This window comes from Panthera leo, chromosome A1, assembly GCF_018350215.1.
Source record: "Panthera leo isolate Ple1 chromosome A1, P.leo_Ple1_pat1.1, whole genome shotgun sequence".
Lineage (NCBI taxonomy): Eukaryota > Metazoa > Chordata > Mammalia > Carnivora > Felidae > Panthera > Panthera leo.
This window is the reverse complement of record NC_056679.1, coordinates 121,600,723-121,619,471: the sequence shown is the minus strand read 5'-3', so window position 1 is coordinate 121,619,471 and position 18,749 is coordinate 121,600,723. Positions and strand designations below refer to the sequence as shown.

The 18,749-nt window shown below is 37.0% G+C and overlaps 1 protein-coding gene across 4 annotated transcripts in view; it reads right to left on the bottom strand.

Annotated features, from left to right (window-relative positions):
• Positions 1-12,378: 12,378 nt before the first annotated feature.
• The window catches only part of RBM27 (RNA binding motif protein 27), a 72,490-nt gene continuing 66,119 nt past the window's right edge, over positions 12,379-18,749 (bottom strand). For all 4 annotated transcript variants that reach the window (XM_042938433.1, XM_042938451.1, XM_042938442.1 and 1 more), the window contains 2 exons: positions 14,786-14,896; positions 12,379-13,363 (listed from right to left, as the gene is read on the bottom strand). In XM_042938433.1, coding sequence (XP_042794367.1) covers positions 13,280-13,363; positions 14,786-14,896 — 195 coding nt within the window. In that variant the 3' untranslated portion in view covers positions 12,379-13,279. The remainder of the gene's footprint in view (positions 13,364-14,785; positions 14,897-18,749) is intronic.

Genomic DNA, 18,749 nt, shown 5'->3' with positions numbered 1-18,749 from the left:
TAACCCGAAGGACATGCTTATTTGCTACATGACCTGTAAAAACACATAAACTCTCACAGAGCAGAATGGAATTAATCTGAAGTAGAATCACAAACACCTTATAAACCATAAAATGAAAAAAGGTGTGTGTGGCGCGGGGTGGGGAGCGAGGAGGAGTGAAGAGATGAATAGGTTGATTACCAGACTGACAATTCTCACGTGTTTTATGCCACATTTCAACAAACAAATTTAATTTGCCTACGAAGGTATCGACAATTACAATTTCCAGACCAATCTTTTGTTTAGCTGCCCTACACACACTTCTGCTCAGATATTTTTACTTTAGGACAGGTGCCACTACTTTTAAAAAGAAACACCTGAATTAGTACCCAGTACTAAAATACCTGCAGAGTGCACTGTAATCACAATTAAACCAAAGGAAAGGAAAGGAAGATAATTGGTCATTCCAGAATTTCTCTTCTTCCCAGTGTCACCAGCCTCTTACTGCTCAGGAGGAAATAATCCTTAGAAAGATCTGAGCTAATAAGGCTATACAAAACCAACTTGTATGGGGGGAAAGGGCAAGGATGTTTCCTCTGTGTTTATTATATAATTTAATATACTTCTGAGACAAAAGGGGGGTGACACTCATTTGTTTCCAATGCAATGCAGTAAATGAGTTCTTCAAAAACTCCCCCGGTCGCTTTTCCACATTACTACCAATGCAGAGAGTGACAATAGCAAATGATCTTTTCCTACAGGAAAGCTCAAAACTCTCCTGTAATCTGTGATTCCCACGGTGTAACGTACTATAACATTGTAAAGGTTTGAATAATTACATAATCCTTAAGTTTGCTGCCTGAAGAAAGCACCTTGTTGGTTATAAGACAGGTTCATTTTTTTCCCTGCAGGTGCTTATTCTTTTGGATTACAGCCTAGCGTTGGGACGGAATCCACAGGTTATATTCATTACTAGTGGAAAAGCCCCCTGCACCTATAATGTTCCAGATCTAGTCCACATAAAGCCGTTATCAAAAATTTTGCACCTGCTGTCTATCCTCTGTTTTGGTTTTAAATTTGAAGTGCAGCTTCGCCTCTGGCTTCTGGGTAGTCGCATTAAGTTAATAATCCCAACAATAAGAAAGAATAAGGCAGAAAAGAATGAAGGCCAAGGCAAGCATACTACCCCTCGTGATCCCTGAGGGAATTCGGTTGTCAAGACCTCCTTTCTTCCTAAAGTAAAATCCTTTGCTACAGGAAACAGGTTTAAAAAAAAAAAAATCTTGCCATTTTATGAATAAAGAGATGATGTCCTGAGGAAGTATAAAATAGAGATATAAAAGTCTCAAAGAAGACAAAGTCTCCCACTGGTTAATAGTGTGGTTAAGTTAGACATGAGGAGGGGACGCCAGCAAGGGGAAGATTCCATCCTTTCCAGACAAAACGTGTCTGTGTATTTTCAACTTGAGTGTTTAAAACATTTTTTATCTTCCAGAATGTTCAATAAATCAATACATTTGCTTAAATGGCTACAAGAGAACCCACTAAAAACAGAAATGTTCCATAGTTTTAATAACATGATTCCTTTCAGTGTGTACCATCGCAATGATCATTTTATGAAGAGATGAAGAAACTGACAGCTGCTTTTAAATATCTTTCTGCCTTTCATCAAGAAACACAAAGGGAACAACCGGGAAGTTACCACGAGGTACCTCTTCAAAAGCTGATTCTTGTGTCCCCAAAGGATTCCATATGCAACATAATGTAAACAATTTTCTATTTTAATTGTTTTCCTTTGGTCACACCCTGAAGCATAATTCACTCACCACCTTGTCACACGTGGGTATGTGCAGTATACACACATGGGAAAGCAAAGAAAAGTCTCATTTTCCACAACTAAGAAATTCACGCGAAAGGATTTACTGGGGCCCGAGCAAAGTCACGCGGCAAATACCACAGCAGCCAGGGAGCACCCTCGCTGGAGTACGCCTGTTAAATCAATTCCCAGGTCAAAGGACTTGAGACTTTGGGGTGATACGTGTGCTCTTCTGTGACAGATTCTGTAAGCATACAAAAAATACCTAATTTCTGCAGGGGAGGCTGCTAGAGGGTCCTCGTCCGGAAAGTGAGCCCCTTCAATCTGAAGTAAGTGACTTGCACAAAGCTGAAACCTACCGTATCTGACGCACCTCACAGTTACATGTAATGTGCATTTACAACTGCTCAGACATCAGGAAACATCCTGACCTCGAGTCTAGTTGTCGCTATTGAGGTGATGAGCGTGGCCTATTAAAGAAATACACAAGTGCCAACTCGGGTATGAAGTTTTCCCTTGTCTCCAACGTGGCAGGACACATTTACTTAGGTGATGCCAGAAGATTTAATGTCCAAAGTAGGAAATTCCATTGTAGTTGAAAATAACTCTGTTCAGACAATGTGATGAAACTCGGAAGATGTGTTAATAATAGCGGCTTACATTTCGCAGAGGCTTTCGGAAATTTTATCCAGTTAATGCTTATTGCAAGCGTGTGAACACTAAATCAGTGCTGATAGTGAAAGGCCCATTCTATAGGAATGAGTTGAGCATTTAAGACTAATTAATCTTAGCCTGCACAGGTAGCAGGCATTGGGACATGAATACCGCATCAAGCGATGTTTGAAAGTCTTACTGTGAAGTCAGTTATAACGTGACTTTAAATCTTAACTTTGCTTTGAGACTCTGGGTGACACAGCCCGTCTGTGGCTCACTTTTCCCTTGCACACACAGAGAAAAATCATAGTATATTTTCCCGTGTTATTGAAAGGACTAAATGAGAATGTTTGAAAACATGCCGCATAGCAAGTCACGTTAGGAGCCTTGAAACGACAGCCAGTATTATTTTGACCTAAGGCTGGGGCTCTCTTGCCCACCCTATGGCAAGGAATGCTCCAGTTGTGGGAGAGGACCTGTGGGTCCTCAGAGCTCTGCTTGTCGTGTCTCTTCACACAGGGAACACTGACATTAAAAGCACTATATGAGGGGCAAATCGCCGGCTCAGTTTATGGGGCGTGCAACTCCTGATCTTGGGGCTGTACGTTTGAGCCCCATATTGGGTGTAGATATAACTTAAAAATGAAATCTTTAAAAATTTAAAAATCTTTTAAAAAATGGTACCATGCTTAAAGAAACCAGTATTTAAATTAAAAAAAAAATAATTCACAGGAAATATGCTGGGAGGTAACAATAGTCTTCACAATTCCTTTTCCAAGTTTATAATCAGTTCTTAACACCATTAAAATTGTGGTGAAGCGAAATGAAAATGAACCAAATAAAGAGCACAGATAGATCGTTATTATCTCTTCTAGTTCTCCTAATCATTTACTCAACAGTTACTATAGGGCTTCTGTGTGCAGAATATTCACCCTGTCTGATCAAACATGTTTTCTGAATTCCTTATTTATGGCACACACACAAAACTGCATCATGTTTCTGGGCCAGAGTGATCAAGGAGCCCCAATTGACATGTTGAAGAGAATCAGGGTGCCAGGGTGGCTGTCTGTAAAGTGCCCAACTGTTGATTTCAGCTCAGGTCATGATATCACTGCTCCTGAGCCCAAGCCCCGTGTCGGGCTCTGCACCGACAGTGCAGAGGCTGCTTGGGATTCTGTCTCTCCCTCCCTCTCTCAAAATAAATAAATAAATAAAACTAAATGTCAACGAGAATCGAACTTGTACATCTCTCCTTTTATTTTAGAGAGAGGGCGTGAGCAGGGTAGGGAGAGAGAGAGAGAGAAAGAGAGAGAGAGTCTTAAGCAGACTCCACACTCAGTGTGGAGCCCGACTCAGGGCTCAATCCCATGACCCTGGAATCATGACCTAAGCTGAAATTAAGAATTGGACGCTCAAGTGGCTGAGCCACCCAGGCACCCCACTCTTCTCCTACTTTAAGTGTGCAAATTTTCTTGGGAGTCTGACTCATGAAGTCCACAAAGAAAGAAGAAAACAAATGAAACCATCTACTGTAACCAGTTCTGCCACCCAAAGTCTATGAAGTAGAAAACCCCTGCCAGTGACGATCACTGAAACCAAAATGAATGAAAACACAATCCTCCTGGGCTGCAAGACAGGAGATGCAAAATATGCTCTGTGCTTTGTTTGCAGACAACGTTCAGAGTCTTCTGAATGTGTCATAATGTACCTGTTAGGGTTTTTTTCTAGATATGGCCATTTCTGAAAAATTGATAGGTGTCCACAACTCAGGTAGCTTTGAAAAATATTAAGAGCTCAGCACAGAAGATTGCCATAAAGAGTCCTTATATACGGGAATGCAAGCTGGTGCAGCCACTCTGGGAAACAGTATGGAGGTTCCTCAAAAAAACTAAAAATAGAACTACCCTACGACCCAGCAATTGCACTACTAGACATTTATCCATGGGATACAGGTGTGCTGTTTCGAAGGGACACATTCACACCCATGTTTAAAGCAGCACTATCCACAATAGCCAAAGTATGGAAAGAGCCCAAATGTCCATTGACGAATGAATGGATAAAGAAGATGTGGTATATGTATATATACAACGGAGTATGACTCGGCAATGAAAAAGAATGAAATCTTGCCATTTGCAACTACATGGATGGACCTGGAGGGTATTATGCTAAGTGAAATTAGTCAGAGAAAGACAAAAATCATATGACTTCACTCATATGAGGACTTTAAGAGACAAAACAGATGAACATAAGGGAAGGGAAACAAAAATAATATAAAAACAGGGAGGGGGACAAAACAGAAGAGACTCATAAATATGGAGAACAAATTGAGGGTTTACTGGAGGGGTTGTGGGAGAGGGGATGGGCTAAATGGGTAAGGGGCACTAAGGAATCTAATTAAAAAGAGTCCTTGCATAAGCAAGTCCTTGCTTCTAGTAGATTTTAATCATATACTTCAATCTTTAAAGCCTTCTCTTTAGCTTTATCTCATTTATCAATGATAGTCACCAAAAATATAAAACTAAGAGTGGATCAAACTTCTCTGACATATTTGGGGCCTCAGGAGACCACACAGCACCATTCTATTAAGAGTACTCCAAATAATTCTCACATGAGTGGCTAAAGTGCAGAAATGTATAATTTATTGGGATTTAAATAAATCACAGGGAAAGAAGTGCTTTAAAGTTATTGGTAGAAAATTTTCAATAGGTAAAAAAATCATAGTTCTAAGAAATTAGGTTCTGTGTATAAAATTTTTGCCCATCTTTATATATTTCAAAGCAAAATATGCTGATGAAAACAGCACATATGCATTGTGTGACCATGGAATATTTGTCAAGAATGAAAAACTTTTTCTGTTATATCTATGAGAACGTGCCTAGTTTTCTCATGGGCTGCCAAAGGGAAAAAAAATTCCCTTTTCTCCCAACGGTGCTTACATCTGGGGTGTGTGTGTGTGTGCGCGCGCGTATTTGTGTTTTCCTGCAGGTGACAATTAATCACCATGCCATTAGTAGTCAATAAACATTTCATAGTTGCCAAAAGAGCTAAAATCAGAAATTCCCCAAGGATCTAGAAAGACATTACTAAAATAAGAAATCCAAACATGTAAAAAATCAAATAATTCTATGAACAATAGAACAAAGACATGAACATCAGTTTTATTCACTGAGAATATATTCTTTAAAAAAAAAACTATGGCATAAACATAACTGTAAACGAACACTGCTATTCTCAGCACTTTTTGCCTAGAAAATTCAGTATACTATATGAAAACATCATTAAATTAAAGCATGTAAACTTATTTATGTACAACATGATTTTTTTAATGCCAAGGTTAAAAGGAAGAAGGCACCAGAAATATTGAAAAACACAAAGAGGCAAGGTAGAAATACTGCAAGATTATCATAATTCAGTTTGCCATGGGGAAAATATTTAAGATAAAATTGAAAATAAAATAAACATAGGTTATGAAATAGCCAAATTAGTGTGAAATGTATCAAATTGGCTGGCTGTACATCATGGAGGTCACAGAAAATTACTTTAAAATGTTTCCCCACAAATTAGCATATATAAACACTGTTCTCCATGGTTTCCAATATGCTACCTAAAAACACAGTGTTGCTCCCCAAGGGAGCTTGGTTCCAATCCAAGGCAGATGAGCTAGATGGAGCCAGAATGGCAGTGTTTGACAGACACTGATAAAAAAGGCCAGTGACATTCTACAGACTTGCAATATTCCATTTTATTAGAAGCAGCAGAGCACAGAGGTTAAGGATGTCAGCTCTGGAGGCCGACCCGTGTTCAAATCCTGATCCCACCACTAAAGGCTGTGTGACCTCCAGGAAGCCACTTGACCACTCCAAAACTCAGTTCTCACAGGTGAAGAGAGGAGGTTAGAGCACTCTCTTCAAAGGGCAGCCACAAGCACAGAATGCAGGCAAACTTCCCGTTACCCGGTACAGAGCCTGCATTCAATATTTGCCGGATATTATGTTTAAAAAGTGAACAGTTTGAAATGATCAACCAGTTTAACTGAAAATATTTACTTGGGACTATTGGTATCACAGGAAGCCACACTTTATTGCTTAAGGACTCCCACAAGGAATGTACAGAGAGACGAGAGAATAAGAATACTGAAATGTACCAATAGCTTATACTTGCATGATTAGTACCCTTTTACTTTGCAGACTTAATGGGTTTTCTTCTGGGGCTTTCTGAAAATATGGCAAGTCTCATCCACATGCTTCCAGTCTTTCTCTTTACATTTTAGGAAATGAAAAAGCTCAGGCATGTAAAGATACAAATGACACACTTGCCCAGAATTAAGAAAAGTGGCAAGGATTCGGTAACTTTTTTTACAGGGGTTTATCAACATCTGTTACAAACCTGGAGGGCAATGTGTTTGAAAGGGTAAAATTCAATGGCGCAATGTCAGACTTCATACAGTGTTCTCACAGAGATAGCATACTCGATTGTTTTGAATGCTTAATAGCTAAGGCAAACTCTAAATGCAAAACAAAATTCAAAGTCAAACAATTTTTATTGATTCACAGACACTAAGTAGTTGCAGTTGTATGGACTTCACAGGCAGGGCCTACCCCACCCCACTTTTTAAAAAATAAATGTCTGCAAAGTGACTTGAATTTTGTAAAAAGTAGCACCAATATAACAGTATTCCACTCCCTTCCCAGGAGAAATAATAACAAAAATATAAAACACTGCAGGTATGTTTAAAAAGTTGCTCACAGTTGTCTATTTTAAAAAATTGAAAATTATAAAACACCTTCATGTTCAAGAGCATTCACTCATCAATAAAGATGTTGATGCATACATTCCTTCCACCTTTATTTTTAGGCTAATGGTCAACTTCACATTCCAGACTACTTACTTTTCCAAGCAAAACACAGAAAATTGATACCATTTAATACTCAAAATAGTAGTGATGATGTGATAGCAAGGGAGAGAGTGGTTTAAAAATGCAATTCTCCCTGCAATTCAAAAGGCTTGTTTTCCAAACTGCAGTTCTGAAAGCAAATACTGGGTCCTGACAAGAATTTGTAATAAAAAGTATCAGGTCATACTGGGTAGTAAAGGTACATATTGTTGGTAACCTTTTTTCTAATATGTGCGTGTGTGTGTGTGTGTGTGTGTGTGTGTGTGCGCGCGCGCGCGCGCGCGCGTGCGTGTGTGCGCGCGCGTTCTGGGTCACAATGCAAAATGTGTTTTTCACTGTGAGTTGCTGTGAAAGATTTAGTCACTGCTCTAAGGCCAACTAAATTTTGCCTTCTGGAGCCCCCTACAGGCTCTACATGTTTAAAACTTCAACCCTACAGTAAATAAATCATCTTTCTGTTGCAGGGTGGTTCAGAAACTACAACTCAATAGCTTGCACAGGAACACATAGATAGGCAGTGTTTGATCCAAAAGACGTAAAAACTGAACATGTGCACAGCCTCATCCTTGAAGCCAAATCCTCAAGAAACCAAATGAATTTAGCAAGGTCTGTATTAGCTCTTAGCATCTAATTTAAAATTGGAAGGGCACCTAAAGTGGCTCAGTCAGGCGTCTGGCTCTTGATTTCAGCTCAGGTCATGATCTCACGGTTTATGAGATTGAGTCTGGCATAGGGTTACACGCTGAGAGGGCAGAGCCTGCTTGGGATTCTCTCCCCCACTTCCCCTGTTTACAGTCTCTCAAAATAAATTTTAAAAAATGAACTTTAAAAAAATATTTAAAATTAGAGGAGACATTATCCATATTTCACAATAACAGCTGTCTGAGGGCAAACTAAGAGATGAAATCACAAGGAATGTTCACCATTCACTTTTACGAAGGTTTTCCAAAGCAATGTTAAGAAAATCAACAGGAAGATGGCTAGGGTCCCTGAAAGGCTTTTCACAACTCCATTCCCCAACAAAGGATTGAGTAAAGAACAATTCTGAAATATCAAGTACTAGTAACTCTTAAGAATAGATCTGTATACCAAAGTAGAACTTTATTGAAGGGGTTAGAAACCTGAGGTGGTGTGGGAAACCCAGGCTGATTTTCATTGGAAATTAGCTAATAGGCTATTAGATTAGGGCCTTCTTCCCTTGCTCCTCTATCATAAAAGGAAAGATAACAAAAGTTACAGCAATGTTTTCTCATGCTTAATCACCACCACTACCAAAAAAAAAAAAAAAAAAAAAAAAAAACAAGTTTGCAGAAGCCCAAGGAAAGAGTAGACTCAATCTACAAATACCTTGGCAAACAATCATCCAACACTATTCTGACCTTAATTTCAACTGTATCAAGTTGCCTGTATCAGAATGCTGGGATGGTTTAGTTAACCTAAGGTCGAATGCAGAACCAGGTTAAGAGGCCAAATGGTAGATGATCTGGTAGAAATGAGATCACTTGGCAATAAGATCAATTTATAAAGCATAAAGGGTGATTTGAAATACAAGCAATAGCAGTGTAGTCTTTTTTTTTTTTTTAACTCTTTGTTAGTCCCTCAAATAGATCTTTGAGACCACAATTGAAAAAAAGTGCCCTGCCCAAGGTTGGCTCACGTGTCTATGGCAATCCTGACTCATCTAAAGTGATCCCACACGCTGACATACGCACTCACAACTTGTGTTTACAGTAACACTATTAGATCCAGACTAGATAGTACACTGGACTCATGATTCAAAAATGTATCCTTGGCTTTAGGAAATTTACATCAAAATCAGTAAAAACATCACATGAAACCAGTAATTTCTGTTGAGAGTTCCACTTGAGCACAATATTTGATTTGCCACCATTAAGCAGAACTATGTTTAGAAGTATGCTGGCTATTCCAAACGTCCCAGAACTAATGTTTAATATAAACATAATGTAGGTTAAATGAAACAAATGGTCACACAGACCTCACTTTACCTAATTCATAAAATACAGACAAAGTATATTTGAAGAGAATGAAAACAAAATGTTCCCATTCTTTAGTATTTTCCTGTACAAGTTGAGAACTAAAGAATGACTCTTCTTAGACAATGCCTAATCATTTGAAGGGGAATTTAGAAGAAAAGCGATTTTTAAAATGAGAAAATAAGCCCAAGTGATACACCTCTCTTTCTCGTCACCATCCAGGACGTGGTGTGTAATGTCACTTCCTTCTCCTGTTATTCCTTACAAGCATTCATCACAGTTAGAGCTGACCGATCTTTAGGTCACCTCTTCAAGGTGTTCTTTCCCTTCTCTGTACTCCACTTAAAGAAAATGTCCTTCCTCATCACTGGCAGGCATACTCAATCATCTCAAGCTAACATTAAAATAATTGTTTTCATAACATTGTTTGTGCTTTGTTATCTGAAATACCAAGACCCATCCATGAACAAAGGAATAGGGCTTTCCAAGGTTATTCACGACTAACACTTCAATACCCTTCTCATTCATTTTTAAGACCACCCTGTTCATGAAATATTCTCCTGAATATTTAATACCCAGTGACTTCAGTACCCAAATTCATATTGAGTGCATTCTCTCATGTACATGAACCCAACATGAAACACATGCATATCCACTGCCCACTCATTCTCACATACAAGCAAGCATACACACACATTTTCTTTCTTTCCAGAACAAGCCAGAATTACAGCTCTTTTGGTGATTGTTAGAATTTTTGGAATGGTTCATAAATTTTCCAAATTATTTTGAATTTGTAATACTTTTATCTTTTTTTTTTTTCCAATTGTGAACCATTCCATATTGCATCTTTATTGCAAAAGTCAACATGCTTCTTAGAAATTCAGATTGTAATTGATAAAACAAACATTACATATATGAATTTAAATGTATAAACAGTTAGAAATTCAACAATATCTCCTATTATACTATTACACAAGTTCACAATTTTGTAAAAACTATAATACAGGCATACTATACATCAAGAGGAACCACTATTCCTTTTCACATGATTTTTTTCTTTTTCAAATAATGATCCATCACCATGGACCTACCTATAGCAAGAATGTTGCCCAATTTATCATCTTAGCTGCTGACAGTGTTTTCCCAATGTTACAACATGAAGAAATTGAGGGAAATTCTGCCTTCCCTAGGGTCACCTTTTTAAGCCTGGGCAGCAATCCACTAGTAAACCAGGCTAACCCAGCCAGACTGGTGGCTGTTACCGCTCTTCGGCTACTTAGATGGCATCCACATTAAACAGGACAAAATTCGCCTCAGATGCTGTATGTTGTTTCTGTAAGTGAAGATGCCAAGAAAACAAGTCATGGTAGTAACTTACTTTTTAGGGCAATTCTAATGCTTGGGGATTTGAAGGTGGAGGTAAAAACTCCTAAAGGAAAAAAATACACTCAACTATTTTATGCTGACCTTAACTAAATTTCCCAATATTATATTTTACCCATATTTTGAATTCATTTTGGAGAGTCAGACATGTTTTAGAATTCGTAGGACATTTAAAAAGTATATCAGTCCTATTTTAAGGTGTATCTGAAAACTACCTTTTATAGAAGGGCCTCCAATCTCCCTGGGACAAGGGTCTGCCTATTCTTTACTTGAATGCCCTTCTCTTCCATCCCCTCTCCCCCAGTAACTAAAAAAAGTCAAATCAATCTCCAACTCTCTCTACACCGAGAGTATAATACGATGTCAATTCTGAAGTTTAAAAATCATATGAAAAGGAATCTCATTCTGAACTGTCAGTCTACTGAAAATTTTCTTACAGCTCCATTAATTTACTGTAATTTTCAGTTTCCAAATACAAAAATACAACAATTCTTATTGAAATCTATACGCTGGTAGTTTTAGTACACAAAAAAACCAAACAAATTATTTACAAAATTATACAGTTTAAGAAAAAACTTTGTACAAAAAATATATAAATCCTTTGTTCCCTCTATCACGTTTAAACTGTCAGGACTCAAAATATTCACCACAATGAATCTTCCAAAATATATACCGACTGAGCCACAGACATCAAAATTTCATTAGAGATGATGGAGGAGGAAGGAGCAAGATTGCTTATTCTAAGTACCCCATTGTAAGGTTTTCCTTCTTTTATAAGCTTATTTTTTAGCTTCAGTGTTATCAGAAAATATAATAATAACCTAGAAAAAGGAGGTCCTTATTATAGTGAAGGGAAAATTACATGAACTTAAAAATGATCCTGGTTTGATACATCATTCCAGGAAAATACGAAGAGAAAAGGTAATCAGAACATGGGATTTAACTTCTTAGAGCTAAGTAAATCTAGAATCCTGATGGTTTTAGGTTTCTTAGTGAATAGTTTCTATTTTGAGAAACAGCCTTTACCTCAGGATACAATATCCTTGATATAGTGATCACCAAGAACCTTCTGAAGCCAACAGGAAGTTTCAAATTTTCACACCACACATATATAAAAACATAGATGTGCATATCCTTGAAAAAGTGACATCCTATGTACATTAATCACTTTATTTTCCCAGGGGTCAATACAGTGTAGTGTTGCTCCTCTGCTTTTCCATCTAACATTCAGAACACAAGGACATAAATTTACATATATATTTTACTTAACAGATACTCTACTCTATACAGTGTACAGTAAAAATGCACACAGTGAAGGAAACTGTCTATTGAAGGATGCATATGTTCATGGATAGCAACAAGCTACAAAATTATGAAAATATAAAGTCATCTGATCAAAGTCAAGTTATGACTCCCATTTATTACTAGCATACCCATCACCCTACCCCACCCCACCCCCACCCTATCCCCAGTCACCTCACCATCATAGTTTAAATTTAGGAAAAGAATTTCAGACACTTTGTAACCCTCTTTTGTAACTACTAACTAAACTGAAGCTTCAAAAAAGAAAAAGGAAAAGCTGGTGACTCTCCCCCCACCCCCCCACCCCCCACCAATCCTTCCATTATTCTCATCAAAACATCACTTATTTATCAAGGTGCTGGTTTAAACTTTTTATTGGGGACTGACTTTTTGGTGGCCCAAAAGAATCACTTATCTCAACAGTGGGTAAGTCAGGCCTATTAATAAGAAGGCAAGAAAAAGAAAATGGGGACAAGAAATGGGCAACAGATTAAAGACTTTTACACTCTGGGAATATTTTTAAAAAGGACCAACTGAACCCATTCTCACTAATTTCAAAGCAAACTAAGGATCAGTAGCACGAGTCCAGGAGAATTAATGATGACAGAATGAAAATACCATGAAACTAGCTACCGTTGCCTTACAGCATTTAAGAATACAGAGTTTGTTATGATTTACGCTAAAATAGTACTTGTACTGCACATCAACACCCCCCACCCCCAAAATTTAGAATGAATACAAACTGGGCTCCTCCATAGTAAAAAAATTAAAATAAATCTACTTTTCTTCCAAGACAACTCTTGAAAGCAAAAGGGTATTTTCATTACAAATATCTCCTTCTGTCTGACGACCCATCCATAATAGCTGAGAGTTAAGAGATTCCAGGCGATTTTGACATTTAATGAAATTTTATCAGCAGATTATAATCCAAAATAAAATTTCTGAACACCCTGTCATTTACATCATAATCCAACACCAATAGCAACAAAACAGGTGGTGTGGAAAATAAGGCTCTAGAGATTATCCGTATCATCCCTGTGGATCTTCACAACTGTGTAAAAGTCACTAGGCCTTTGGTGCTTTAATATCATGAACAGTTATGAGATGTGTTTAAATAGCAAACTTGCTGTCCTTAAACCTACTGTGTTGAAAAGAAAAATAAAAAAAATTTTTGGCTCATTGACTTCTTTAAATAATTTTAAAAAGTTGTTCTTTTCTAAACAATATTCCTAAAAATTATACAGCTCGAATCAGATTTCATCTTCGCCACGAACGAGACTCATATTCATCTTCATCCTCATCATCATCATCATGCAAAAACAAATCTGAGGTTTCCGTTTCCTGAGGAGAGAGAGAGTAAAATCTGCTTAGTGGTATAAGGAAGTTAAGTAAAATACTTAAAAAAATTTTTTTTCAATGTTTTATTTATTTTTAAGACACAGAGACAGAGCACGAGTGAGGAGGGGCAGAGAGCGAGGGAGACACAGAATCTGAAGCAGGCTCCAGGCTCTGAGCTGTCAGCACAGAGCCCGACATGGGGCTCGAACTCACAAGCCATGAGATCAGGACTTGAGCCGAAGTTGGACCCTGAACCAACTGAGCCACCCAGGCGCCCCTAAAGTAAAGTACTTTTTAGGCCAAAGGACACAAAGACTAGTATACAAAACCTAGGACAGATTTACAAGTGACACACTCAGAGAGTAGCCGGCAGGGCAAAAACACCCACAACGGTCTTTCAATGTATACATATTTTCCTCCCCTGCTAATTTTGCGTTTTAACAGACTTCCATTCTAATATCATCAGGAAAATAAAATGTGACTGCTAAGTAGGAGGAGTAGAAGAAAAAATATCTATAAAATGTTTCTGATAAAATTAATCTATTCATAAAAATAAATAAGTTTTATTTTATGCCATTAACTTAAAATGAAAATATAAGACCAAACTCCTAAACCTTTCTTTTAATATCAAATAATCTGTGATGGAGAGTATACTAACTTCCCCATGACACCAACATTCCCAACCTTATACAAAAATCTAAAATCTTACATAAAATACAGATTTCTACAAACATTCCCAAAATATCAAGATTTTTTTTTTTAACATGGGAAATGTTTCTGCTTTTGTTTTATAAAATTATCCACATGATCACAAAACTGTTGATCAATCATGAATGCTAACATCTATAAAACCAAAATTATGGTGAATCAGGAATAACTTGCAATGTTGGCTAAAGGTCCCTTTTAATAAGCAAATTAGAAATAGGAGTTAAAGAGTGAAATTATTTTTCATATATTTTAACAGTTTCCTTGGTTTAAATCCTTGGTTTCCTATTTCTTCCCTTTTACGTCCCACTTCCGTAACTCTCATTTTAACCAACTGTACACAGAAGGAAAATAAGAAACTTAAATCTATTACCTATGGAACGTGAATAAATGAAAAGCTACAACAACCAGCTAAAATGTATTTTGTCCATGTAATCCATGTCCTCACTTACCAGAATAAAAATTTCTAGAGCCCAAAGAAAGCCAAAATAAATGCAAAGAAAAAAAAACTGTCTCCTCTACCAGAAAATACCCCCCAAAGAGCTTTTTTTTATGTGTCTGCACCTGTTCTCATTCTTTAATAAACTTCTAGTCTTTGATTACTGTGTGCATGAAAGAACCATATTTATTTTAAAATTTATTTTATTTACTTTAATGTCAAGAAAAATACTACTTGAGAAACAATCTAATTCAGTGCTTATTTTCAATCGTTAAATTTACCTCCTCCTTGACATCTTCTTCCTCAGTCTCAGTGGATACAGAAGGCACCTTGGCCTTGTGCCATGATATTTGTAGCCGACGGTCTTTGAATTTTGACCCTTGGTTTGCAGTCTAAAATAGATTTCAGAAAAACAGAAAAGTTTATATTCAAATTGTATGCTATTTAAAAGTGTAATGACTTGGGGGGGGGGATGTTAAAATGGATCTAAACACAATCTCTATTAAGAGCTAGAAAAAGTGAAGTCCCTTTTAATTAAAGAACCATATGTACTGTTTTGCCCAGATAGTCCATGACTTGTATCTATGTCATGTTAACTTTAGGATATGTTTTGGTTTAGATGATAAATTAATTATATAGTCACCCTACTTACAAAAGTCATGATGAAAACAACAAATGCTATCTTAATACAATTACTGGCCTTCAGGGACACCTGGGATGGCTCAGTCAGTTAAGCATCCAACTCTTGATTTTGGCTCCAGTCATGATCTCATAGTTCATGAGATCGAGCCCTGTTTAGGACTCTGTGCTGACTCGGCAGAGTCTACTTGCGATTCTCTCTCCCCCTCTCTCGCTCCCCCACCCTCAAAATAAATAAAGATTAAAAAAAACAATTATTAACCTTTAGCTTTCATAATCTACATACTTAGACTGAAAACTTAAGAGTGATTTTTTAATGCCTAATGATCTCACAGCATCTCTCACAGCCCCAGTGATAAAGCTCTTCCCACTTCATCTTCTGAAATGCCAAACGACAAGTACCCACCCATTCTATATATTCAATAAATGTTAATCAAACACCTCCTATCCTAACTCAACATAAAACTGTTCAGTTTCAAATGTATTTCTTGGTACTACCATCCAATTTCTTCCTCCCCAACAAATTTCATTAAGAGAAAACAAAAATTTTAAAGACAAAGCAACAGAGACAAAAGAATATAGACCCAAAGTTTCATTAAAGTGAAGTTCAGTCTTTCCTATTAATGGTGCCAGATTGTAGAACATCCCCAATTCTGGGTTCAATCCTGAAAAATGTAATAGAAGGCATTCTTTTAAATATGGGGCTTCACTCTAGTTTTTCTAGGAAAAATGTTGATAAATGTCAGTAAGCATTTGCCAAATGTTTTCACAGAACACTCAGATGACTGCATGTTAAGACTGTACCAGATCCAGAACCAGTATGACCAGAAATCAGCATGTGATCTAAGGAAAAATTCTTATTATCCTTGTGGAGGCTGGATGTTTATAATGTGATACCAAACATTTTAACTCATGGGACATATTACACTATGTATCAAAATGGCCCCATCTTGTAAAACTCAGGTAGTTGCTAATAGAACAGATCTCATCACAAGGAAAAAAAGAATTCTAACTATGTGAGGTGATGGGGGTTAACTAAATTTATATTAGTAATCATTTCACTATATGTATATGTATTCAACCATTATGTTGTATATCTTAAACTAATAGGATGTTGTATGTCAAGTAGATCTCAATAAACCTGGGGGAAAAATCTGGTAATGTGTGTAGGAGACCTCCTGTGCCCTTACTCTTTTAACATACACAGCCCAATTAAAGAGTGCCTTTTTCAGTATTTTGTTCACCTCTGTATTACTTGAATTCTTCTTTCTACCATTACTGAGATGTAACTGACAAACCGTTAAGACATTTATAAGTGTAAAACATGATGATCTAATATACATATGCACTGTGAAAAGACTCATTAACCCATTCATCGCCTCACATATTTACCCTTTTCTTGGGGTAGAAATATTTAAGTTCTACTCTGTTGGCAAATTTCAATTATACAATACAGTGCTATCAACTATAGTCACCATGTAACACATTGGATCCTTAGGCTTTATTTGTTATTCGAATTTGTAAAAAAAGATGTTACTTTTATAATCACAGAAGGCAATATAGATTTTTTTAGTCTATATTTACTGGGTTGCCCTCCAAAGAGGATAGCAGTTCTGTCCTCCAAAGGGAATTTTAGGCCATTAAATGTAGTGCATATAAAATACTGAAAGAAAATGAGAAATAGAATTTGTATGCAGTCAGGAACTAACAATATGTAATTCTCACAGTCTAACCTACAACAATAAGTAAGATTAGTGATTAGAATAAAGATGTATTTTAATAATACCAAGTCAAGAATTCCCACACACTACTGGTATCTAAACTAGTAAAACTGATGTAGTCTGCTCAACAATTCCATGTATATCAAACATATATGTGTATACACATATATTGAAAGATCTATGAGAATGCTATCAGTGGTGTTCATAAAAATCATGTGAAAATAACCCAAATACCTATCAACAAGAGAACAGAAAAATAAACTGTGGTATATTTATACAACTGAAAATCATATAGCAATAAAAATGGTGAATTACTGTTACATGTAACAACATGAATGAATCTTACAAACATAACGTTAAGGGAAAAAAACAGACACATAAGAATATAGACTGTGTGGTTCCATTTATATAAATTTTTTAAATAGGCAGACTAATACTGTAATATTAAGGAACGCACATTTAGGTGATAAAACTACAGATGATTCTCATTATTTGCACTAGTTGTATGAAGTTCACTGCAAGTACTGAATTAGCAAATACTGAACCACTGCTCCTAGGGCAAACAGAGTAAGGCCAGGTTCCTATGAGCTTCTGGTCAAAACATTTTCTTCAACTAATCAATACATAACCTTGTTTTATGCTTTAAAGACTCTTTATTTAAAATATACTGTTGGGGCGCCTGGGTGGCTCAGTCGGTTAAGCGTCTGACTTCGGCTCAGGTCATGATCTCACAGCTCATGAGTTCGAAACCCGCGTCGGGCTCTGTGCTGACAGCTCAGAGCCTGGAGCCTGCTTCACATTCTGTGTCTCCCTCTCTCTCTGCCCCTTCCCTGCTCATGCTGTGTCTCTCTCTGTCTCAAAAATAAATAAACATTAAAAAATTTAAACATAAAATATACTGTTGGGGTGCCTGGGTGGCTCAGTCAATTAAGTGTCCAGCTTCGGCTCAGGTCATGATCTTGCAGTCCTTGAGTTCGAGCCCCATGTAGGGCTCTGGTAACAGCTCAGAGCCTGGAGTCTGTTTTGGATTGTGTCTCCCTCTCGCTCTGCCCCTCCCCTGCTCACATTCTGTCTCTGTCTCTCAAAATAATAAATAAACGTTAAAAAATATTTTTAAAAATATATATTGTTGAAATCACTGACACTGAACTCATGGCCAAAAGCACTCATGCCTGAACAAAGCTTACCTAACATATGTGTCTTCACCATAAGGTATATCACAGCCTCCCTGAACTTTCGACATAGCACTTGAGAACTATACTTGGCGGGGGGCATTTCAAATAGGAAAATTAACAATGAAAACCACAAAAATGAGAAAAACGTGGTACTAAATCAACTGCAAAAAGGACACTTGTTTACAGTTTGAGATCTGAAACAGTAAGACAGAGTGTCACCTTATTTGAACTTAGCTGGGAATGTGTGCATCAGGTAACTGCCAATGTCTGCAAATGACCACAAGAGCACCTTGAGTACTGATTTTTGATCTTACAAATAATTTTACTAGGCAGGTTAATGTGCAAGTCCAAAATCCATGAATAATGAGGATTAACTATAGAACAAAAGCAAGGAGGTGATTATCAGAAAGTGAGGGTATAGGGTCACTTTTCTGAGGAGGAGAGAAAACAGTGACTGGAAGGGGGCAAGGAGGAGGCTGGGAATATACTTTTTCCTTACCTGAGGAGTAGGTATATGGAAGTTTACCTTCTGATAAATCACTGAACTATATACGTTTCTAGTTGGTATAGTTTGTTTCAGAGTAAGTATTTTAAATTGAATATTATCCTTATAATTAAAAAAATATATCAAACAGCTAAGATATTTATGTTTAAAAAGCAAGGTGTGAAATACAGCTCTATATTTATACTCTGGTAAATTTTTTCAAGTG